The sequence below is a fragment of the Chelonia mydas genome, chromosome 1 (assembly GCF_015237465.2).
Source record: "Chelonia mydas isolate rCheMyd1 chromosome 1, rCheMyd1.pri.v2, whole genome shotgun sequence".
NCBI lineage: Eukaryota > Metazoa > Chordata > Testudines > Cheloniidae > Chelonia > Chelonia mydas.
Window position 1 is genome coordinate 260,071,324 of NC_057849.1, and position 24,908 is coordinate 260,096,231.

The 24,908-nt window shown below is 40.8% G+C and overlaps 1 protein-coding gene across 14 annotated transcripts in view; it reads right to left on the bottom strand.

Moving 5' to 3' along the window:
- LOC102940459 (activating transcription factor 7 interacting protein) overlaps positions 1–24,908 on the bottom strand; it is a 169,757-nt gene that overhangs the window by 93,916 nt on the left and 50,933 nt on the right. For 11 of the 14 annotated variants that reach the window (XM_043544660.1, XM_027826477.3, XM_043544644.1 and 8 more), the window contains one exon: positions 106–1,178. In XM_043544660.1, coding sequence (XP_043400595.1) covers positions 106–1,171 — 1,066 coding nt within the window. In that variant the 5' untranslated portion in view covers positions 1,172–1,178. Of the gene's footprint in view, positions 1–105; positions 1,179–18,579; positions 18,778–19,286; positions 19,367–24,908 lie in introns of those variants that run through there. The other 3 variants (XM_037883331.2, XM_043544641.1, XM_037883327.2) reach the window with 2 other exon arrangements.

Below are 24,908 nucleotides of genomic sequence, written 5' to 3' on the forward strand. Positions count from 1 at the left end.
TGTCCATGTCATTAACCAGTATACCAAGACATCAATCTATTTTATCAAATAGGTGAATGAAAATCTCATATTTGGACCACAACAACAACAAAAACAGTGTCTAACCTGGAAGACTTGTCTTGTTTGGTAGTACCACTTCAGCATCCTCCTCTTTCTCACCACATGGCTCCTCTTCATCAGAGAGTACTAAGAAAGCTTCTTTGGGCAAACTTTCACTGATTTCGTGTTTGGATGGTGAACCCAAAGAGTTCTCCATTTTATCTTCCAAATCTGGGCTTGTGTCATCCACTGGAAGCAGGGAAGTTTTAGAAAAACAACATAGTTCATCTTCAGCTGGGGCCAGCTTTTCCAAAATTGGAATTATTTCATCCGTCTCCATAGAGTCTGTGTTTTCCAAGATGTTCTCGCTTGGTTCTTCTACTGACTTTTCAATGGTGGTTTCTGGAAGATCTGCAGATTGGTCTCCTTCATCCTTTGGTTCCTGGTCAGTTTCCATACTGCTAGATATAGCCTCTTCTCCAACAGTATCTTCATCAACAACCTCTTCTTCAGCACTTTTTTCTTCTTCAACAGGTAGATCAGAACTAACAGCTAATTCATTTGTTTCTGCTTTCTCTTCTGAAGAGTCATTAACATCACAGCTTACTTTGCTTTCACCCTCAGATGGGCTCTCTGTCTCTCTTTGGTCCAAACTATGTTTTATTCTGTGTTCTTCGTGAAGGTCATCATCTTTTTTGTTATCAAGTACCTGATTTCCACCCTCAGAGACTGAAGCAATGATAAGATCCTTCTGCTCTTGTTCAGAGATAACATTCTCTGGAGACAATGTTTCAGGTTTGCAATCTAGGTCACCATCTTTGTTCTCTGCCCTGACAGCAGGACTTTTGACATCAGAGATTTCCTCACTTTCAGTTCTCCCTTCTTCAGGGTCAAGACATATATCCACTAAACCATTAAACTCCTTTTTGTCCTCCATGCAGTCTGTGTTGCTTAAAGGGGAATTTAGATCAGAATCTCCATTTTCATGTTTGCCATTTAACAGTTTAATTTCAGTGGTCTTCAATAGCTCCTCTTTGACCTTATAGACAGCCTCAAGTTGTTGCCGATCGCTTACTCTCATTGTTTTTCGGGCCTTAAAGACTTTTTTCTGAGGTTCTTCTGTGCTGTCCATCTTGACCCTTAAAATATAAAATAAAATAAAAGGATAGCAAGGAATTAAAATAAAATATTGTTTAGTGAAACTGCTAAATAGCCTCTCCCAATACATATGTGCTATACAGTATTGTAAGTAGTTAATGCAGGTACTCCAAGAAAGTAAGTGTAAAAAGTTGCATTTAGAACATTTTAAAGCAAATCGACTTCATCACGTTCATGAAAGCAACACAGCATTATATAACTTTAATGTCATTTCTCATTCATATTTTCCTCCACACCCAGCCCTCTGAAATGCAACAATTACAGATAATTGTGTGCTAAAGGTCTACTGATTCAGTTCACAAGATTCACAATGTCCTATATTACTACACTTGATCAACTTATTGACATTTAAAAGTGAAAAAAGACAACTCTTAAATTAGCTTGTGCTAACCTAAGATCCAACCAAACAACTCATGTGAGAGAGATGCAAACAGTTCCTTGGTTGAAAACTAAAAACATTCTTATTTCAAAGATACTAGACATCTAAAGATTTTACTCTTACTTTGTTTCATACAAAAAGTTTACTCAATTTTACAGAGTTTCAGAAACAAAACAAGAACCTGATTCTCTCCCCTCCTCACCAAAAAGCAATACTAATCTGTTCTGAAACTGTTGTTCTTCAAAATGTATTGCACGTGTTCATTCTGCTCTTGGTTTCAGTGAGCCCTGTGCACAGCCGTCAGAAAGATTTTCCTTCAGCAGCACCCATTGGGCGAAGCTCTGCTGCATGCCTTTGCATACAGGTATAAAGGGCAGAGCCACCCCAGTCCTCCTCCATTCCTTCTTTCTTCTCTTCCTTCAATAAAGAGAGGTAGAAGACCAGGTTGTGGAATGGACACGTTCAACACATCTCGAAGAACAACAGTTATGGAACAGGTTAGTAACCATTTTTTCTTCAAGTGATTGCACATGTGTATTCCACTCTTTGTGATTCACAAGCTGTAAGACAGGAAGTGGGATCGGAGTATATTTCAATAAATATTGGAGAACAATTTGCCCCACTGTAGCATCATCTCTGGAATCTTGAGCCCCAGCATTGCAGAAGGCAAATGTGTGGACCAAGGTTCACGTTGCCTTTCTACAAATGTCTGCAGTTGGGCCTTGTGGCAGAAAGGCTGCTGAGGCTGACTGTGACCTTGTCGAATGAGCTGTGACTTTATGAATGCAATGACATTAACCAAGTCATAGCATGCTAATATGAAGTATGCAATCCAGGAAAAAATTCTCTGGGTGAAGACCGATGGACCTCTTACTCTGTTTGCTACTACTACGAACAGCTGGGAGGATTTATGAAAGTGTCTGGTTCTGACCAGGCAAAACACCAAGGCTTTTCAACACCCAAGGTATGCAAGCACTCTTCTTCCCTGCTTGTACAATGGTTTTGAGTAGAATACAGGCATATAAATTGGCTGTTTGATGAGGAAAGAGGAAACTATCTTTGGGACAAACTTTGGATGAGGAGGTAGGTAAATTTCTCCTTAAAGAAGATTGTATATGGAGGTCCCTACATTACTGCCCTCAGCTCTCCTACTCTTTTGGCCAAGGTAATGACTACCAAAAATGACACCTTCATTGACAGATGCAGCAGCAAACAGGTAGTGAATGGTTCAAATGGGGGACCCTTAAGTCTTGACTACACTAAGTTTAGATCCCACGGGGGAACGGGGTCTTGTACTTGCGGGTATAATTTGACTAAGCCCTTTAAAAGTCTTATGGACATGTCACTGGAGAAAATAGAGTGATTGTCCACTTTAGGATGGAACACTGAAATAGCAGCCACATATACTTTGATGGAACTAACCACCAAACCTTTGAGTCTCAAGAATAAGTAGTAGTCCAGAATATGTTGAAGTGAAGCACTGGTCAGTGATACCCCGTTCTGGTGAAACAAGGTAGAGAAATGCCTCCATTTAGCAAGGTGAGTAGCTCTTGTAGAATGTGGACCTCCTGAACATCTTTTGAGCAAGTCTGCTCTCTAGTGTCTAGCCAGGAGGATCCATTCAGTTAAGTGATTGTATGTTTGGGTGGAGTGGGTAACCGTGATCCTGGAGATTAGGTCAGTTTAGTGGCAGTGAAATTTGAGATGACAAATTTCACACAAGAGTGGAGAACCAGTGCTGACGGGCCCATGCTGGCACTATAGGTATGACTCTGGCCTGGTCCTGTCTTATTTTTGACAATATCCTGTGAATGAGTGGGACTGGTCAAAAAGCATAGAGAAGCCTGCCTGACCATGTCATTAAAAAGGCATCTTATGGAACCTGGGTTGTGATCCTTAAGGGAGCAGAACTGCTGACACTTTCTGTTGGCTTTTGTTGCAAATAGGTCCACTTGGGGAAACCCCCAGAGCCAGAAGATGTACCTGGTCACATTTGGGCAAAGAGACCAGTCATGGTGACTCATATTTATCTGCTAGGTCATTCTGTACATCTGGCAGCTAAGATGCTTCTAGATCTACTAAGATGGCAATACAGAGCTCCCAGAATAAAGTCATTTCTTGACAGAGTGGCAAAGAGCTAGCTCCCTCCTGCTTGTTGAGGTTGTTTGTAAGGACTAAAAGGCTGCTTCCCTGATCTGCAATAGAAATACCTGGCACATCAGTCTGACAACTTTCAGCTCTCTGACATTGATGTGTAAAGGACCATAGACCCTGTGTTTGTAGAGAACCCAGGTGGACGCTGTCACCAGCATGAGAGTTGGCTGTAGGCAGGCAAAGAGAACATCTACAGATACGTTGGCTGGATCTGTCCACCAATCTAGGAAGGTAAGGGCATGGGTGGATACTCTTACCACCAAGTCTAACTGATGGAGGCTTGGTAAGTAGACTGATATCTGCCAGCCCCACAGAGTTCCGAGTTGCTTTCTGGCACATTGAACCATATAGGTGCAAGAAGCCATGTGACCCAGAAGCCTCAAACAGTTTCCTGCTGTTGTGACTGGGCAAGCCTTTAGATCTATAAAAAAAACGGTTATTAACCTTCCTAAACTGTTGCTCTTCAAGATGTGTTGTTCACGTCCATCCCACGTTAGGTTAGGTGTGTGCATGCTGCATGCTTCGTGCACCATTGCCGGAGATTTTTCCCTCCATGGTACTCATTGGGCCGGCTCTAGCACCCTCTGGCGATGTGCACTCATGCACCTGTATAAGGGGCATTGCCAGCCACTCACCCTCTCAGTTCCTTACTGCCGGTCAACTCTGACAGAGGGATAGGAGGGAGTATTGGGGAATGGACATGAGCAACACATCTCAAAGAACAACAGTTACGGAAGGTTAGTAACTGTTTTTTCTTCTTCGAGTACTTGCTCATGTCCATTCCATGTTAGGTGACTCACAAGCAGTACCTTAGGAGCTGGGCTCGGAGTTCACAGACATGCTGACTGCAACACTGCTCTTCTGAACCTGGTGTCATCTCGAGTTTGTTGGGTGATGGCGCAGTGGGATGCTAAGGTATGCACCAAAGACCAATTTGATGCCCGGCGATGTCTTGGATTGGGACTTGTGCAAGGAAAGCCTCTGAAGAGGCATGAGATCTCACGGAGTCAGTGATTAGAATAGCCAGAGGTGTGACGTTCACCTGCTTGAAGCAATCCTGAATACAGGAGATTATCCAGGACGAGATCCTCTGGGCTGATACTGGAAGCCCTTTCATCCTTTCTGCTACTGCTACAAAGAGTTGCGTTAATTTGCAAAAGGGTTTAGTCCACTCAATATAGAAGGCAAGGTCACGCCTAACCTCCAGTGAGTACAGTCACCACTCCTCAGAGTTCTTGTGAGGCTTCAGGAAGCAGACAGCAAGAAAATAGTCTGGTTGCTACAGAATTGTGAAAACACCTTTTGCAGAAAAGTTGGGTGGGGGCACAGTTGGACCTTGTCCTTGAAGAATACTGTGTATGGTGGTTTTGATGTTAAGGCCCCGATTTCAGAAACCCTTCTAGCTGAGATGATTGCTACCAGGAAGGCGACTTTCCAGGAGAGAAGTAGAGGGCACGACACTAGCAGTTCAAAGGGAGGGCCCGTGAGCCTTGACAAAAGCAGGTTAAAGTCCCATGGAGGGATAGGCTCACGGATCTGAGGATAGTGTCTCTCCAGGCCTTTGAGAAACTGGACTGTCATCTTGTGAGAGAACTGTACAGACTTGCTGTTCACAGGCAGGTGGAAGGCTGAGATTGCATCCAAGTACACTTTATAGAGGCATGGGCCAGACCTCGTTGATTCAGATGGAACAACCATCTGAACTACTACTGAACTAACAGCAACTATTTTTCAATGGAGCAAAATAGCCTGAAGGGAAGACTGGGTCAGAGGAAGGCCTCAATGTGACACCATATCGAGAAGCGCTTCCATTTGGACAGGTAGATATTCCTAGTGGATGGCTTCCTGCTACCTAGCAAGACATGTTTAACTTGGTCCGAACAGGCCTGCTCCTCTGGTTTCAAACCATGTAACATCCACACAATTAGGTTAAGGAAGACAAGGTTTGGATGACAACTGGCCATGGTCTTGCAAGATCTACTGCAGCCAGAATGTCAATAATGCTGTTGGATGATTCCTTAAGAGCCTCAATCTCTAGTTCCAGGTGAGTTGCTACCCGCTGCAAAACATCCTGATGGACCCTGAAGTCATCCTACAGAACGGAGGTACTTTGTCCAGAGATGGCCTCATCTGGGGAGGAGGAGGTGGCTTGCACTGGAGAAGGGGCTCCTTCCTCTTCCTCAGCCTCAATAACATCCACGGAAGCCACATCCTGAACATCAGTATTGGGGTTGGTACCGGAGTCGGTGTCTGGTGCTGAGCAGGAAGGGGCGGTAGCCTGCATCTAGGAAACCACCAAATATGATCAATGGGAGGGAAGACATGGTACTGGTGGAAAACCCATGGGGTTCCAGTGGCCATTGACCCATTGGCCTGGTGCCGGCAGGGGACCCGCACCAAGGTCCAACAGTTCATAGGTTGGGTACTGGTGGTGGTCCTTAGGCTGAACGTATAGTTCCCCTTTGGACTCATATTAAGAGTCCTCCCTCAGTGACCATGTTGGAGCAGTATCACTCTCCATTCAGTGCCGGGAGGCCGGGGACCAGCAGTGGACCAGAGAAGGCTGCAACAACAGTATCATGGTCTGCTTGCCCCAGAAGGTCCTGGGAAGGAGCTCTTAGCACCATTCTCCTTCCTGCTCATGGACACTGGAGCCACTGGCTGTTCCATCAGAGTTGGGGGGGGGGAACCAGAAGAGAAAGTAAATCCCTGGCCAGCGCAAAGGCCTCCAGGGTCAATGGAACCATCAGACCGCTGGTGCCACAGTGGCTTCTGAGTGTTAGAGAATCCCACTCCGGACTCAGCGCTCTTGGCAGAGTTGATGGTGCCATCGTAGGATTCAGTGTGGAGGAGTGGCCTGACATGGGTTGCACTCCGCTGCCTTCCCCATGCTTATCCTTCTTCTGCACTGGTGAGTGCCCACTGTCAGCGTGCTGCTTTTTGTGCTTCTTCCTCGGCACTGGGAATGATGAACAGTACCAGTAGCTAAACTAACAAATTATGAAACAATCCCACCCCCCCAAAAAAAAGCACTGAGAAGGTGCCTTCCTGAAGCAAGAGGGGTCGTTCCAGCAACTGCCCCAGGTAATTACAAGGAACTGAGAGGGTGCATGGCTGGCAGCGCCCCTTACACTGGCACATGAACACACAGCACTGGAGGGTGCTAAAGCCGGCCCGACAGATACCACTGAAGGAAAAATCTCAGGCAATGGTGCACGTGGCATGCACACCCTAAACCTAATGTAAAACAGACATGAGCAAGCACTCAAAAAAGAATTAATCAAATTGCCTAGAACCTGTACTGCAGAAGAAAGGCCCTGGATTGAGATGCATCCTGTACAGCCCCTATGAACTCTATCTTCTGGAACGGAGAGAGGGGAAATTTTTCTGTGTTGATTAACAGTCCTAGAGCACTGAACTTTCTCTGGACCAGGATAACACTGCTCTGCATTTGCGGTTTGGACTGGCCTTTGACAAGACAGTTGTCTAGGCAGGGGTAAACCAGCACTCTCCATCTTAAGAGGAATACAGCTACTATTGCCATAACCTTTGTAAAGACCCTGGGAGCTGCTGACAGGCCGAAAGGCAGCACAGTGAACTGGTAAATCAAAATCATTACCAGAAATTGGACATACTTCCTGTGATCTTGACTGATTGCCACATGGAAGTATGCATCTTAACTTGAGGGCGGCATACCAGTCCCCAGGTTCAAGGGAAAGGATATCTGAAGCTTGGGTGACCATGCAAAACTTAATCCTTTTTAAGCATCTGTTGAGATAATGCAGGTCTAAAATTGGTCTGAGACCTCTTTTCACTTTTGGGATTAGGAAATATTGGGAATAAAGCTCCTTCCCTCTGAGGTCACATGGAAGCTCCTCTATGATTCCTAAGTGAAAGAGTGATTGAACTTCTAGAATAAGGAGTTTGAGTGGTCCCTGATAACAGACAGGGAGGGAGGGGTATAAGTAAACTGGAGCATACATCCCACTTCCACAGTGCTCAAGACCCACTGGTTCTAAGTAATCTGGGACCAAGAACTGCGGAAGTGGGACAAACGGTTTGCAACAGTGAGGGGGTTTGGGTCTGGAGACTGATATGTCAACCTCAACTGTCGCATCAAAATGCCTGATTTGCAGTTCCCAGGTGTTTTGATGGGGCTGGAGTCGGAGCTAAAGCAGCAGGAGGGGGAGGCCTATGCCTATAACCCCAGACCTCTTTTTGATAGGCCCTGCTGACAAGGAGGAGCAAAATACTGGCATCTGCTCTGCAGCCAATAGTGCTTCTTGATTGGGGCAGGTGTGTACAGACCTAAGGACTTCAGAGTGGCTCTAGAGTTCCTAAGTCCATGGAACTCACTGTTCGTCTGGTCCAAGAATAAAGAAAGATAATTGAATGCCAAATCCTGAATAGTACTCCAGGCTTCATAGGAAAGACTGAATACTGGAGCCAGGATGATCTCTGCATGGTCACTGTGGAGGTCATGGTTCTAGCTGCCAGGTCTACAGTGTTCAGCCCCACACACAGTGACATTCTTGTAACTGGTCTTCCCTCACTGATCACGCAAGAGAAGACCTGCCTAGTATTCTCTGGAAGCAGCTTCTTCAAATTTTTCCATGGAACCCCAAAAATTAAGATTGTATTGTCCCAAAAGAAACTACTGGTTAGCAATATGCTGCTTCAAAACTCTTGCAGAATAAATCTTTCTGCCAAATATGCGTAGTCTCTTCATATCTTTTGATTGGGGGGGGGGGGGGGGGGACCCACAGGCAGGTGCCTCCATCACTCTCTTTCATTAGTCGCTGTGACAACTAATAAGCCCGGAGGTGAATAAGTTTAAAGGTAGTCAAACCCTTGGGAGAGTACACAATACTTTCTTTCTGCCCTTTTAGAGGTGGGAAGAAAGGAAAATGGAGTCTGCCATAAATAAAGCCTTTATTGGCTCTAGTATCACCTCATTCATTGGCAGAGCTACAATGGAAGGGCCCACTGATGACAGCATGTAAACCAGGAGATGTGACTATTCGCTGACCTCTTTGGTCTGTACACCTAAGTCTACACCTACTCTCAAATTTTAACTCCTGATAAAAACTCTGAAATCATCAGGAGGAGGTGAAGTCCTGCTGGACAAAATGGCCTTGTCTGGAGAGGATGAAGAGGAAGCCAAGACTGGAGGAGGCAGAATCAGCTGTTGCTCCAGGTCTGGAATCTCCTCTTGATTCTCTCTACCAGGCCCAGTGCTGGACTCTGGGAACTGGGCCACCCTGTGTGCAGACTCATCCTTTCTAGGTGAGGACGCTGAGTATGCATGCTGTGGGAAAGATCTGAAGCTGGGGGAAGCCCCCAGAGGTTCCAAAATGGTCACTGATACGGATCTTGGCCACAACTGTCCCAGCCACATTCCCATGGCAGGTTCCATTGAAGGGTCAAGGTGGTAGGTGGGAAGAGAGAATTTGTGCAGACTGGCAGGTCCTACTTTGGGGCTGCAATACTAAGATCCCATCTCCTAGTCTGACAATGAGTTCCCTTTTCCTAGACCATGGCGGGCTAGATCCAGTTGGTGTTGGGAACCAATGCCAAGAGACTGGTGATGGAGGGAGCGATGCCTCATAGCAGGCTTCCCTTTGGATAGTTTCGAGGCGCAATCTGTCCTGGAAGCAGGCAACTGCAGTACCAGAGGCTGAGCTGCTGGCAGAAGCGGCAGCAGCGCCAAAGGACCAGACTCCTGGAAGGAAGGAGACACCAGCACCGAGAGGCAGAGCAGGTTTCTTGCTCCAGGGTGGTTGGCACAAAGACAGTATCTTGTTGTGGTGCTGAAAAAGCCGACGGTGCCCCTTGTGGAGCCAGAGTGGACTGTTGCAACATAGACACTGGAGGAATGTTTAGGTTTCAGGTGCACTCTACTTGACTCCTGCCTGACCATTTCTGAGACTTAGGCTATGTCTATTCTAAGGACCTTCTAGCAGCACAGCTATACCGCTACGCAGCTATGCCATTGTAAGGTCTCCCATGTAGCCACTATTTGCCGGCAGGAGAGAGCTCTCCTGCCAGCATAATTAAACCACCCCAACAAACAGCATTAGCTATGTCCACATAGCTCTGTCCACACCAGCACTTTTGTCGGTGCTTTTTTCCCCACAACCCTGACCAACAACAGTGGCAGTGTAGACAAATCCTTAGAGAGTGGAGACCTTTCCCTGGTTGGTGCCTCTGAAGAAGCTTTGTATTTCTTCCTTGATAAGGGTGAGGGAAAACGATGCTGAGATTCTGCTAAAGCTGGAGGAGCGCTTCTCATTGACACTGCAGCACTCAGTACCGTGTCAGACGAGTTAACTGACAGTAGCCTAAGCACCACCTCCATCAGCAGGAATTTCAGCCTAGCTTCCCTATCCTTCTTTATCCTAGGCTTGAACTCCCCACAAATCCAGCACCAGTCCTTCACATGTACTTTCCCCCAGCCCTTCGAATAGCTATTTTGTGGATCGCTCTGTAGCAGAGGCCTGAAACAAGAAGCACATGGCTTGAACCCTGGTGACCAGGGCATACCTGGGTACCATAGATTAAAAGAAAAAGAAAAGGGGGGCGGGGAGGAAGACAACAAATCCGAAAAACTTTTATGGAAGGTATACAAAACTTTACTCTCATGAATACACTGCCAATAATGAGACTACTCATGTGCTTAATTTTGTTACAGAAAAGCTTCAAAAACAGACCCCAACGAGAAACTGCTGAGCTTGAATTAATATGCAAACTAGATACCATTAACTTGGGTTTCAACAGAGACTAGGAGTGGCTGGGTCATTACATATATTGAATCTATTTCCCTAAAGTTAAGTATCCTCACACCTTCTTGTCAACTGTCTAAATGGGCCATCTTGATTATCACTACAAAAGGTTTTTTCTCCTGCTGATAACAGCTCATCTTAACTAATTAGCCTCTCTCAGTTTGTATGGCAACTTCCAACTTATCTGTATGTATATATATTTCTTACTATATGTTCCATTCTATGCATCCGATGAAGTGGGCTGTAGCCCACGAAGGCTTATGCTCTAATAAATTTGTTAGTCTCTAAGGTGTCACAAGTACTCCTGTTCCATGTGCTTAAAGTTAACCAGCTGCATTTGTGTTTGCAGCATCCGGGGCTCAAACTGCATTTCTATTAAAAAATTCCCAGAGCATAAAAATCTGTCACTTCAAAATAATACTACTGCATTGTTAACAATGAAAAGTTACATATATTTCAATACCTTAACTAAGTTTTCGAAGTACCTAAGTTCCTTATCTACCTATATATAAACTTATATGGTCCCATTATCATAGTATCCAAGCACCTCAATCTTTTTTAATGTATTTAACATTCAGAGGCAGGGATTATTATTGAAAGGGATTCTAAGGCACAAAGACGCAAAATGACTTGCCCAAGGTCAAAGAAGTCTGTGGCAGAGCAAGAATTTTCCCAAGTCCAAGGCATCTTTTTCTAAATGATGTAGGAACACAAGCATTTCAGCTTTCTTGACTTGGGGAGGTTCAATAGACAGGAAGGTAGTGTTGGTCAGAAGGGCTACTTGCTTATCAATTTAGGGTGTGAGTTTGTGTTGTTCTCACAGAATAATGTTAATGAGACTCTGGACTGGTCTTTTTTCAGCTTAAATGAGCATTCTAAGTGTGAAATTTCTTAGTAAAAAAAAAAATCTATGTAAATCTGAAGTTCTACTAACTAGAAAATTAATTGAAGAAGCATAAAACATTTACTTTAGCAATTAAAGACTATAAAATGGGAAGTAAAGAACTAACGTAAATAAAATTTAAATTGTTTTAAAAAATAGATTGTTTTTAAATCATGATTTAAAAACATTCTGCTCAAAAACACTCAAGGGATCTGTTATGATTCAAGACTTCAGGCATGCTTGGAAGAAAAAGAAGAAGAAGGAATAAAAAAGTGGTACTGTAACTGGAAACTGCCTACGGAAATAAGTGAGCTTTTCTCATTAACCCATTTAAAGCTGCTGTGCTGCCTGCCTGGAATGCAACACCTTGTAATTTAACCAAACTGGATTTTCTCAGTAAACATCAAGGTAGGTTCCAAGCCTACAGCCACTAAATATTGTATTCTGTAATTGATAATACAAGGAAACTTCCTGAAAAAAGATACAGTAGGACCTCAGAGTACAAACACCTTGGGAAATGTTCGTAATTCTGAACAAAAAGTTTACAACCGAACATTGACTTAATACAGCTTTGAAACTTTACTATGCAGAAGAAAAATGCTGCCTTTTTTTTTTTTAAAGTAGTTTATGTTTAACACAGTACTGTACTGGTTTTCGTGGGGTTTTTTGGTTTGTTTGTCTCTGCTGCTGCCTAGTTGCATATTTTCAGTTCCAAGTGAGGTGTCTGGTTGACTGATCAGTTCATAACTCTAGTGTTCGTAACTCTGAGGTTCTATTGTACAATAAAGAGAATGTTTTTTCCTCCCAGCTGTTTTCCATTCACACTTACATTATTCATTATCACACTTCTTTTCTTTTTACTCTTTTCTACCTGCTAAACATTAGTCCTCATTTTTGAGTGACCATTATTGCTTAGACAGCACTCTGATAGCCAAAACAGAAATATATGTTTTGTTTAACCTCTTAAACCTGCATCCCATATTTACACCAGGATCAGTATGTCAAAGAAGAACATCTGTATATGATTAACTGCTGCTGCACCGCCAGCAGAGGGAGCAAGCACCCACATTTTTATGATACCCATAAAACAGCTGCTTTGAAATTTATTATTTTTTTTTTTTAACAAAGTGTCTCCCTCATCAGATTATAACTATTTAAAGATAGACCAAATGTCAAGTCCAAATGACTTGTAGTATCAAGTTATCTACAGGTAGTGTGCAAAATCCCCTAAAATACATTTTACACAAGTATTTTTAATACGTAAATTAATAGATGCACATGAAAATATCTAAAACACTTCAAAACCATATGCTTTATAAATGAGCACACATCTCCTCCTTCCCCTGGCCACAACAGCTTCAAATGAGCTCAAGGCAAGTAATTTCGCACCACTGGAGAGGTTCATCTCACCCTACTTGTATAATGTAGAATATAAATTTCATTATTTATTGTGCTTATAGCCGTTCTGCAATAAAAATTTTAACAAGGAGATGTGTCTTGGAATAAAAATGTGCTTTATTGCTTTAATTTAAATAATGGAATAATTCTAGGTTTGGCTAATCTGTCTAAGGAATTGAGAGTTTGAGAAGATAACAGAAGACCCTCCTACCAACTTGTAATGTGTAGATTGTAAGGGTCCTTAACATATGAACTAATAAGAGAAACAAAGTAATTTAAATTTATAATCTCCAGGACCACAATGCAATAGGATTATACAATGAATTCTTCTTGTGTGAACCTTTAATCAGAATGAAGTTTGCAACCACATACAGTAATTTACAAACTAAGGTAAATACATCTCAATAGATACATGAAATTTCAACTACAGTGTATACAGGAAAACGGTAGATCTCTGTTTTCAGATGCCTTTTGTAATGATAAATGTACAACTGAAAAGCAAAGCATGTAAAATCAGAAATAGTACCAATTTGTTTTGCTACATATTCCTTAGTTGTCTAAATAATTAACGTGAAAAGTATTTAATTTTTATTAATATAATATGTATTTACTATATTATGCACAAAAAGGAAAGGTACTTCACTATTTTGCTTTTTTACAAGGCTACTGCACTTTGGCAACCAGCCACAGTAGAATGTAAATTATTTTTTCTCCTCTTTTTCTAAAATAAAGATACATCTTCTAATACCTTTTTTTTTTTGCATTATGGGAAGAGGTTTTATTTAAACCGTTTTTAACAGTTTACTTTGTGTCCAAAAATATATGGTCTAAAAACCTTCCTAAAACCAAAACTTTAAATATAATTTTAAAATTATTCCAGAGGAAAAAAGTTTTGTTTTTTAAATAAAAATCCATCATTAGATGGTTATTTTAACTGACATGCAGGTCTTTTACAGATTAACTATTGCAGAAAGAGAACATTAAATAAAAGCTAGCACACACTCTGAAAAGTTAAAATGAAAACTACATTTGGTTCATTAATTAAATATATCACTGCACACAAGACTTAGAGCATAACTTCCAGCCATACCCACAAGGGAGCACACTGCAGCCATGTAACAGATCTCTTGTAGGCGCCGAGTGTGACAAGAAACAGCCAAAGCAATAAGGAAGTAGCATTCAACAGACCGGTTCATACAGGTTTGGTCACATCCGTGCAAGCCAATCAGCAGTCTTCTTTCACATATCTATCTACCTTCCCTGACTAAAGGGGTAAGGAGGCCACGTTTCAAAGAATAATTCTAGAAAAAGGCTACACTTACCAAGGAGTTGCCTGAGCAAAATATCTAAAACCATTGGTATTTTCAGTGTACATAATTAAATATCCTAACGTGTCCATTTAAGTATTAATGCTTTGCTTAAGACTCTTCAAATGGTGTTTGAGTACTTCCACAATTCTTAATAATCACATGACCAATTGGCAACAAAGAAAGTATTGCCACAGGTGCCCAACCAAGCAAAAGGTAACTTTTATAAATCAGGCATCTCTTATCTCAAAAAAAGGCATTTGTACAGTGGTGCACAAAATTATTCCTGTATATAAATGGAAAATGTGCAAGGGGTTGAATTCTATAAATAAACTTTTTTAAAAGTTTGCACAGATGGCAGTAATAATTATGAAACATCAACACGCACAAATATTGTATATATCTATTTAAATTCACTTACGACAATTCCCTTAGCCTTCTCTTTCATATTAAGCTTGAAAATCATATATAGTTCTGTGCCAAACAGACAAACACCACCAAGAATATCTCCCCAATAATACCTGCAGATTTTTCTCCCTACTGAAAGGCAAAGGACCAACATTCAAACGGCCAGTGGCTATATGGTAAAACCAAAAATGTGCCAATGTATTTTTAACAATACATGAAGGACCCCTCCTTCAGCCAATTAGAGAGTTTTCCCTTTCCCTCCCTCAAGTCTTTTGCAGCAGAGATCACTGCTGTGAAGCAACAAAGGCAGGTATTAGCATAGCTGCTATGGATTAGCCTATAATCGTCTGCTCATATGAGCAACTCAAGAGCTGCTCAAAAAGTTAGCCAATCAGCAGCCAGCTTTCTGAATCCTGCCTGGTAACAGGAGACAGACAAAAGAGAAGGTTATGGAAAGCAGTGAAACAAGTTGGGATCCAAACAACAGTGCACAATGGTTCTTTTCATAAATATAGTCAATCTAGAATGGTGTTCACATAAAATTCCCAACATGTGTATTAGCCATAACCACTATAACCGTAAAAACACTTGCCAAAGAGCAAGACCTATGTGGAGGAAATAAAGATAGTTTTCTCTATGATCATGTAAATCAGTGTCGTTCAGAGTTATCCAGATATGCAAATCTAGTTAGCATTTGGCATAGTCAGTCAAAAAAATAAGAAGAGCAATTGATCAGGGCACTTTGTTCTAGGTGCAGAGTCCAAGATTCCAAAGTACAGAATGAAAGAACTGCATGGAACCTGCATTTCTAAAAAAATGGTTCTTAAAACTCAGTTTTCAAGCTAGAATGAACTGCAGTAACAAGTTAAAATAACCTGGCAATAATTTTAAAATTCACAGAAAACAATTATATCCTTATACACAAAAGAAAAAACAACACTGTTTCCACGTGAATCAATCTGCTGAAGAGGACAGATGCTAAGATGTTCTGCACCAGTGATATGTTTGGATACCGCTAACATGTATTTTCTTAAGTCTACCTTATCTGATTGCAGTTCAAATCGCAAAGTGCACAATATACAAACCACCACCTATTTGGAGTCTTTCACAATTATATCTACTTTTAAAATGTAACGAACAGGATTGTCATATAACAGATTGGCAGCCACAAATACAATTTATCTCTGCTACATGTTACACAAGTTTTTGCGTTCTCCCCTTTAAAGCTAAAATTATGAGAGTGTTAGCTGAATGATATCAATTAAACTTGTACATCAATTTTAGGGTGAGAATTTCTTACAGCATTTATATCACAGTTTGCTCTATTTTCTAATAAGCATATTAACAGATTAAATATGGGACCATTCTAAACCTACTACACTATTTTTAATAGACTTTTTGCTATTTATCATATTGACCTTTCAATGAAATGGTTAAGTAGTAAACAAGTTCATAAACAAACAGCCTTTCCCCCTTTTAGCACAGAGAAGCCTTGTAATTTTTCAAACATACCCAAGAGGGAGCCTGGTGCAGCAATGCTCTTAGTTTACATAATCTCCCCATAGGAAAAATAAATCAGCAGTTGCTTCATTGTTATTGTACTGGGAAAGAATTCAAATACCTTATCTGATTGGCTCAAATCAGCAGTTGCCTGACACCCAATCAGATATCAGCTCCTCAAATCCTGCCCAGCAACAAGGGAAGCACATGAGGGTACTACCAAGAATCCAGACAGGGCGTGAAAACAAATAAGGCTGAACTATTGTACATAGGAATGTCATTTTAACCAATATAAACAGATTCCCAAATAAGTGTTAAACCATCTAAGCAGAAGCCCTTTTTCTGGTCTGAATGAAACAACTGAAGCTTCACAACAGAACTTGATGATGACTGTAGCGAACAGGACATTTACAGTCTCAATAAAGATACTGCATTTTACACCTACAGGTCCTTGTAGGCTAAATTGGAGTAGGACATATCCTAAGACTACAAACTTTCACTAATGTAGATATTAGTTTTTAAAAATGGTAAAAAAAAAGAAAAGAAAAGAAAAGCTGAGAGTTTAAATACTGCAGTGGTTAACCCTTTCCTCTTAGAATATTTCATAATGCACACATTCTTCCCACTATTCCAACAGACAATTCAAGCTCTGCTCCTCTTGTGAGACCAAAACCAAATTGAGACAATGGAGATAATCATTTTTTAATACGTGAGACTTTCTCTCAGGCCACAATTCAGCAAAGCATTTAGCACATGTTTATGTCCATCCCTATGCAGGCCATGTCTACACCACCTCATGTTGGCAAAACTTGTCACTCAGGGGTGTGAAAAAACCACCCCCTGAGCAACGTACATTTCGCCAGCATATGCACTCATGTGCACAGCATCTCCTACCAACATAGTTAATGCTGCTAATTTAGGTGGTTTTATTATGTTGACAGGAGACCTCTCTCCTGTAGGCACAGAGCGACTACACAAGCTATCTTACAATGGCACAGCAGTATCAACACAGTTGTGCCACAGTAAGCTTGCTAGTGTAGACATGGCCTCAGTGTGGCACTTAAGCATGCACTTAAAAGTATGTGCTTAAGTGGTTTGCTGAAGCTGGGCCTTCGCAAACAGAACTTGAGTTCAAAATATTTTCACCTTTTCAATACCATTTCTATTTGAGGAACAGTTCCTCCACCCCCACCGAGGTAACAGCTCAGATTTTTCCTAATTTTTTGTGTCTTGCGTCTCCTAGATAAGCTAAGTGGCTTAATGAACCTGTAACTATGACATTAATTTTAGAACTCTTCCTACATTACAGGGCAGCTGCTCTGTGTAGGTGCATTTACTCAAATTAAATCTTTTGGCTTTACCCAAGCAATTCCACAGAGTTGAACCTAACTTGGTCCACTACTATTTGTCTTGACAGATGCTATAAGAAATGGAAACAACATTCATTCCCAAAATATATATTCGTTTTTAAAAAGGAAGAGAGTGGTGGGTGCAGAGCATCTCTCCCAGTAACTTGGTATTTTCATTAAAAATGCACATTCCAGTAAGCACCACAAAAACAATTCAGTAGCTTAAAAGCGATCAGTTTGTTCACTTGTTAAATCAGATCCTCTCTCTCTGTCTCTCACACACACACTCCTTTGTAATAAAATATAGACAAGAGCCTCAACTTGTTCTCAGAATTACATTACAATGCTTATTTGGATTATAAAAAGTAGCAGTATTTCTTGAAGGGAATTTAGCCATATCAACAAGAGTCGCTAGTCTATTTTTTCTTTCTTCCTAGGACTATTATGGAGTTTAATCTTTACAGAGAATGCAAAACCTCAGCTTTCCATGAATTGCAACACCTCAAAGCCTTACGTATAAATATTGCTACTGCCACACATTTGTAAAACAGCAGAAGTGAATGTTCTAACATGGTGACATTTACAGCCATCCAAATACGTTTGTTTATAAATACAATTTGAGTTAACGCAGTTTTAAGATGAGTTAGTACATTTTAAACACATCTGTGGTGTTGTATATGTCTTATTTGCACTTTTGACATAAACACAGGATTCATTACTACCACTCCCCATTTGGGAAGATAATTAAACAATATCAAGCAGAGTTAATTATGCAAAGGAAGTTGTTACATAATGTCACAACCCTTGTAGAACTGAAGACTATAGCTACTTCTGAAATCCCCAAATGACATGAAATTATGCAACATGTACCAAAAAATACCGATTGCACACTTGAACTAATCATTCTTATGCAAAGCATAAAAAAGATTACAGCTACTACACAAAGAAAAAACTTGAAAATTATTTTTAAAAAATCAATTCCGCTTTTGTTTTGAAGTTTTTCTACACATTACAAGAATATCGCCTAAACCACACCTATATTACGGAAGAAATGTACAGTGAATACTTACACAAAACACATGACGACTAAAGCTACAAGAGAACATTAACAGACATATGATTCACTATGCCAAGTTAGGCCTCTTCACCGTAAGTATAAAAGGTTCTGTTAGAGCCAACTCAGTATGCACTTTAATGAAGAAAGTAAGGCATTTACACTTACATTTAGAATAGCTTTCTTCTAAATTAGTCCACGTATTACGTGCATTTAACTGCAGTGATGCAATTCTGACCTCTTAGCCTTTGCAACTGTGGCATCAGACAGCTCATCTCAGAAGAATCTGATGTCATTAACAGCAGCCCTCTGAGGTCACTTGTCAGACATAATGAAAGAAGAGAGTGAAGAGGAAATGGCAAAAAACTGTAAAATAAGCAGGAGTAGCATTAAGAAATTGTGTTAAACTTACTATGTGTCATACAAACATTAATATTTTTAACTCTTTGCTTCTGGTAACCAAAAATGGCTATTTGAAAATCTACGTAAAAGAGCTTTTCAATTTCTCAAAAATGTGAACCTTAACATGCTGTTAATATACTAGGCTTGTTTTTCTCTAGGGAAGATTTGCTTTCTGCAGAGAGATGATGTACACCTGCTGGGGCTTGTTTTGTTTGTTTGCTTTCTTACTTACTACACCTAGTCACCTATGCACTGCCACAGATACAGGTCACTACTAAACACACCAAATCCATCAAATATAATTCAAGGAGGCAAGACTTCTTGTACCTTCAAAACTTGTTGACGTTTTATTTCCTGTAATTAAAATTTGGTTAGAATACTGATTACTTTTTTTTTTTTTTTTGGGGGGGGGGGCATTTGTTTACTTTTACATTAAATAATGATAAAATCTTTTGTAAATGTAAAAAACATACCCAAAAGAGAGCCCCCTGCAGCCATGTTGCCACCTTATCAGCTCTCCCAGCAACAGAAACTATACTTGACTAGTCTGATGTCACAGGACTGAGCGGAGATTTGCATAGCCCCTCTGGTTGGCTGCTGAAGATTAGTTTGCATACACCTATCAGTAGCTGGAGACTGAACAACCAGAAGGAGGCATATAAAAATCTGCCTGGCAACAAGCTAAAAATAGAATCAGTACATTGGGCTGAGACCTCGAATGGGTGTGAAAATGGGAGCAGACTACAAGCCAATCCATGATGCCTCAATTTGTAAAATTATACATATATGTAAGTACAATATGTATGTCCTTCCAAAAAAATATTTACACCTGAAACTGTATAGCTATGTAGCAGAGACAGATAAGCAACTTCTCTGCAAATACAAGAAATGGAAGGGTCACACAGTCTTCAAATACTGCACTGAAGGCAAAGGTGTTAAATACTGTATAATACATTTTTCTAAAGTTTGTGCTTTTTTATGAAAAGAAAAATTAGTTTTAAAAAGCCAAGCTAGGATAGACATTTTCATTAAGCATTTTATTAAAGCCCCCCATTACACTCAAACAAAAAAAATTAGTGACATTTTCATAGTTATAATCTGTCATATACATTTTTATACTTCCTCTCTCATTATTTCCCATAATTAACGGGTGTGAGTATGCAAATAGGTGTGAACAGAAACTGTTATGCTAGACCTATTATCTCTGCCAGTTTAATTTGGTGATGTTACAACCAAACATTTGACAATACTATCCACTAAAATGGAAGTGATTGTGACCATCATTCATATTGGACTGTGGCATCCCTGAAATTGAGATTTTATTCCTGCCTTGTAAATTATCTTTCTGCTGAGGAGACCACTAGCCCACAAGATACACAATGAGGAGCAACAGCAGAGATTCCAGACTACAGGACTCTTCTCATAAGGAATTTAGCATGGTGAGCAGCCTGTACATAGAAAAGAAAGCTTCCATTTACGCACAAAGTCTCTTGGTAATAAAATAGAATCCAGCATGGGGTGGGGTGGGGGGTAAGCATACAGCAATTTTTAAAGTTTTCGCAAATATATTTCTGAAATTACTCTAAGTAGGGCAAAGATAAGTATCCACAAAATTTTACTAGAGACCTCCTCCCATCCCCCGAGATAATCAACTTCAGCAGTCCAATTTTCACCAACTTCACTGCCAAATTATTGCATATATGTACACACATGTGCACACACTCACACAAACATTGTCCTCTAGGTTGTACAAATTAAGTCAGGATTTTTATTTTATTTATTTATTTTATTTTTGTAACCAAGATGGCTGCTAGCATGCAGAACACAGACAGAGCAGTTAATAGTTTGGGATCCTTCAACAGAGCAGAATCATGAATACACAACATAAATGAACTATTCAGTTCCACCAAAAAGGAAGACAAAAGAAATGTGAACATTAGGAAACTTTTAAAGAATAAATGTTGGAAGGAAGAAGTGTCACTTTTTCATGAAACAGGTTTCTATAAGTAGTAGTTTTATCAACCATATCTATAGTCATAAAAATTTACTAGGTCACTTTCTATTGAAAAATGGTACTCCATTTTGTTGTGATTTTTATTGGTTGGTGTGGTCCTTTACCCATAAAGCAGCTGTCTGACTAATATTTACAGACTAAATATTTTCAGTAAGTATCAACTGCTGTCAGGAGACCTTGAAAGGTATAGCTAACCAGTGTTGTTTTCTTTTTACTACTAATGGCAAAGGGTAAGAGAAACACCCAATGCCAGCTCTTCAATTTATTAGTATGAACAATGGCCCTGGATAATGACAGATACTGCATGTTTCTATAATGCTGAACAATCACTTTCTAATAAACATTGATGACAGTAAGAAATCAACAATCTCAAGCACAGAGTAAGATGTATTTCAACTAGTAATGTATGATAGTAGATTTAATTCTCTAAGGTCAACAGTCAGCCAGTTATTATTTTATCTTTGCTGCCAGGAAAATGTGTGTCATTCAAGTCAACTCAAAAATATAAAACTATGCACTCAAAGAAAAAGATTCAAGAAATTTTTCAAAGAGCATTTCCACACTGCATTTCAGTATGTGTCAACTTCAATCATAAGCTGTTACAGCCCAGCCACTTCTTCAGCCTAACTGTGCCACAAAGCAAATTCTACAGTCAGAACAAGTAAAAAGACTGTCAAGGCTTAACAAATGAATCATTACTCAGGCTGACTGAGGAGGAGCTCACAATGGGAAACAGGAAGTGAGTAAATATATCACACCAAAAAATATGGCTCTTTTATGTTGCTTCGGCATTGAAAAGGAGCTGTAAACTTAACCAGCTTTCTGAGGGGTTTGACAACACAGTGCTCTCTCTACCCCACTGTGCTCTGGCAATTCATAGAATCATAGAATATCAGGGTTGGAAGGGACCCCAGAAGGTCATCTAGTCCAACCCCCTGCTCGAAGCAGGACCAATTCCCAGTTAAATCATCCCAGCCAGGGCTTTGTCAAGCCTGACCTTAAAAACCTCTAAGGAAGGAGATTCCACCACCTCCCTAGGTAACGCATTCCAGTGTTTCACCACCCTCTTAGTGAAAAAGTTTTTCCTAATATCCAATCTAAACCTCCCCCATTGCAACTTGAGACCATTACTCCTCGTTCTGTCATCTGCTACCATTGAGAACAGTCTAGAGCCATCCTCTTTGGAACCCCCTTTCAGGTAGTTGAAAGCAGCTATCAAATCCCCCCTCATTCTTCTCTTCTGCAGACTAAACAATCCCAGCTCCCTCAGCCTCTCCTCATAAGTCATATGCTCTAGACCCCTAATCATTTTTGTTGCCCTTCGCTGGACTCTCTCCAATTTATCCACATCCTTCTTGTAGTGTGGGGCCCAAAACTGGACACCGTACTCCAGATGAGGCCTCACCAGTGTCGAATAGAGGGGAACGATCACGTCCCTCGATCTGCTCGCTATGCCCCTACCTATACATCCAAAAATGCCATTGGCCTTCTTGGCAACAAGGGCACACTGCTGACTCATATCCAGCTTCTCGTCCACTGTCAGCCCTAGGTCCTTTTCCGCAGAACTGCTGCTTAGCCATTCGGTCCCTAGTCTGTAGCGGTGCATTGGATTCTTCCATCCTAAGTGTAGGACCCTGCACTTATCCTTATTGAACCTCATCAGATTTCTTTTGGCCCAATCCTCCAATTTGTCTAGGTCCTTCTGTATCCTATCCCTCCCCTCCAGCGTATCTACCACTCCTCCCAGTTTAGTATCATCCGCAAATTTGCTGACAGTGCAATCCACACCATCCTCCAGATCATTTATGAAGATATTGAAAAAAACCGGCCCCAGGACCGACCCCTGGGGCACTCCACTTGACACCGGCTGCCAACTAGACATGGAGCCATTGATCACTACCCGTTGAGCCCGACAATCTAGCCAGCTTTCTATCCACCTTATAGTCCATTCATCCAGCCCATACTTCCTTAACTTGCTGACAAGAATACTGTGGGAAACCGTGTCAAAAGCTTTGCTAAAGTCAAGAAACAATCCATCCACTGCTTTCCCTTCATCCACAGAACCAGTAATCTCATCATAAAAGGCGATTAGATTAGTCAGGCATGACCTTCCCTTGGTGAATCCATGCTGACTGTTCCTGATCACTTTCCTCTCATGTAAGTGCTTCAGGATTGATTCTTTGAGAACCTGCTCCATGATTTTTCCAGGGACTGAGGTGAGGCTGACTGGCCTGTAGTTCCCAGGATCCAATTCCCCTTTGCCAGAATGTTTCCTTGAGATCAAAAACAGGGTACTGATCGGCAGTACTGTGTACCAGCATCTTTTATGCTGTCTTCTTGTTCTCTAACCTTTCATTTAAAAAAGTCTTTAGCTCATAGGTTACCAAGATTGCTTCAAACCAACTGTAACTGATCCAGTGACATGCCTACCATTGCAAAACCTGAAACAATAACTAAGAAGTGTGACATGCCTTGTCTATTTCAATGGGTGCTAACTAAAAATGACCAATGATAATACTTCATTGTTACCAATTTCATTGCTTGCCAGAGTATGTAAGAAAGGAGAGAGAAGAACATATGAAGATTTGTATAATCCACAGTGATTGTTCTTTTTGGCACGTTAAGTGAGTGGTTTTGGGAGACTACCACCAATTCCTCTCTCTCCTCCAAACCAAGAAGGAGTCAACCCGAAGAAGCCTGGTAGAGCCCAACAGAGTATCTGATGCTCATCCCCATCAGGCTGCTGCCAAAGTCAAGTAGTCCGCGAGCCATACAGGCCTCAGCAAGGAAAAGCCAAGCCTGAGGTTCCCAGCAGAACTGATGGCGTACAAGTATTATTTTCTAGCTCATTTTTATAAATGCTAATGTTTTGTTTGCATTTTGACCACTGCTGTGCATTGAGCAAACACTTTCAGGAGGCTTTCAGTTCTGAGTAGAAAACTTCCCTGCCTGTTATTTGTACAGGAAGATTTTTTTTATTTTTTAAAAGTTTAGTCACAATAATTATTCAGTTTTTGAGTATGAGAATGACAAAATTACAACCACCCCATTATAAAGAAAATGGTGGCCTTTCTTTGTACAGCCCTACTGCCAAAACTTCATGGGGTTGAAAGCTAAAATGCTGCAAAGGAGCAGCTCTCATTGAGGAGCAGTACCCTGTCTCGTCTACAAGAAAACTGGTTTTAATTTGACAGTTATCCACATATGAAATCAAATATCAAGCATTTTCCTATTATTTACATTTTTCATGTAATGAAATGACTACTAGTAATATGGATACGCCTCACATGACATCCAATACTTACATTTCTGCATTTTCTGGACAATTTAAATTATTATTTTTATTCATTTAAAATAAATGTTTGACATCACAGCAGGAAAAGCTGAAAAAATAGGTACTATCAAAGTCTTCAGGGTCAATGGTTTCTCCTCACCTAGACTGAGAGATCTAAGTTCTGTCTCCAGAGCCATGAGTAAGTTGAAGACCCACTGTAAGGGATGTGGGGACGGCCCTGAGCAGAATTATGGTGTAGGTGCCACATGTGATCTACACAAGTCCACCTGAATGAACAGATTAAGCTTTCCAGAGGCCAACAGGCTCACATAAAAACAAGGCAGAGGAATATTTGATCTCTTCAGCTGGAAACTCTTAAAAACTCAAAAACATCTCATTGATCAAACATTAGAAGAGACGAACTGCACAGTGCTGGTTCCAGCTGTGAAATGGTAACATAGTTCTTGTTGCTTGAAAGCACCGAGAGGAGTTGCTGTCAAGAAGCAGATCGCTGATTATCAAATTTAGTAACCTGACTTTGTCTGTGGACTATAACAATCGGATTCTTCAGCAGCAGGTGGAAGACCCCAATATGAACAATACTTTCACATGACAGGGCAGGGGGTAGGCAGGTAAATGCTGCCCAAGTCCCATGAGCAATCAACTTACAACAAAAAATCCTCATTTCCTTTGTATCTTTTTGTTCCAATTCACATAGTTGCATATGTTACTCACACTTAAAATTACTGAATCCTATTAAAATTAGTATTTACTACCACAAAAGGTAAATAGTTAATTTATACCACC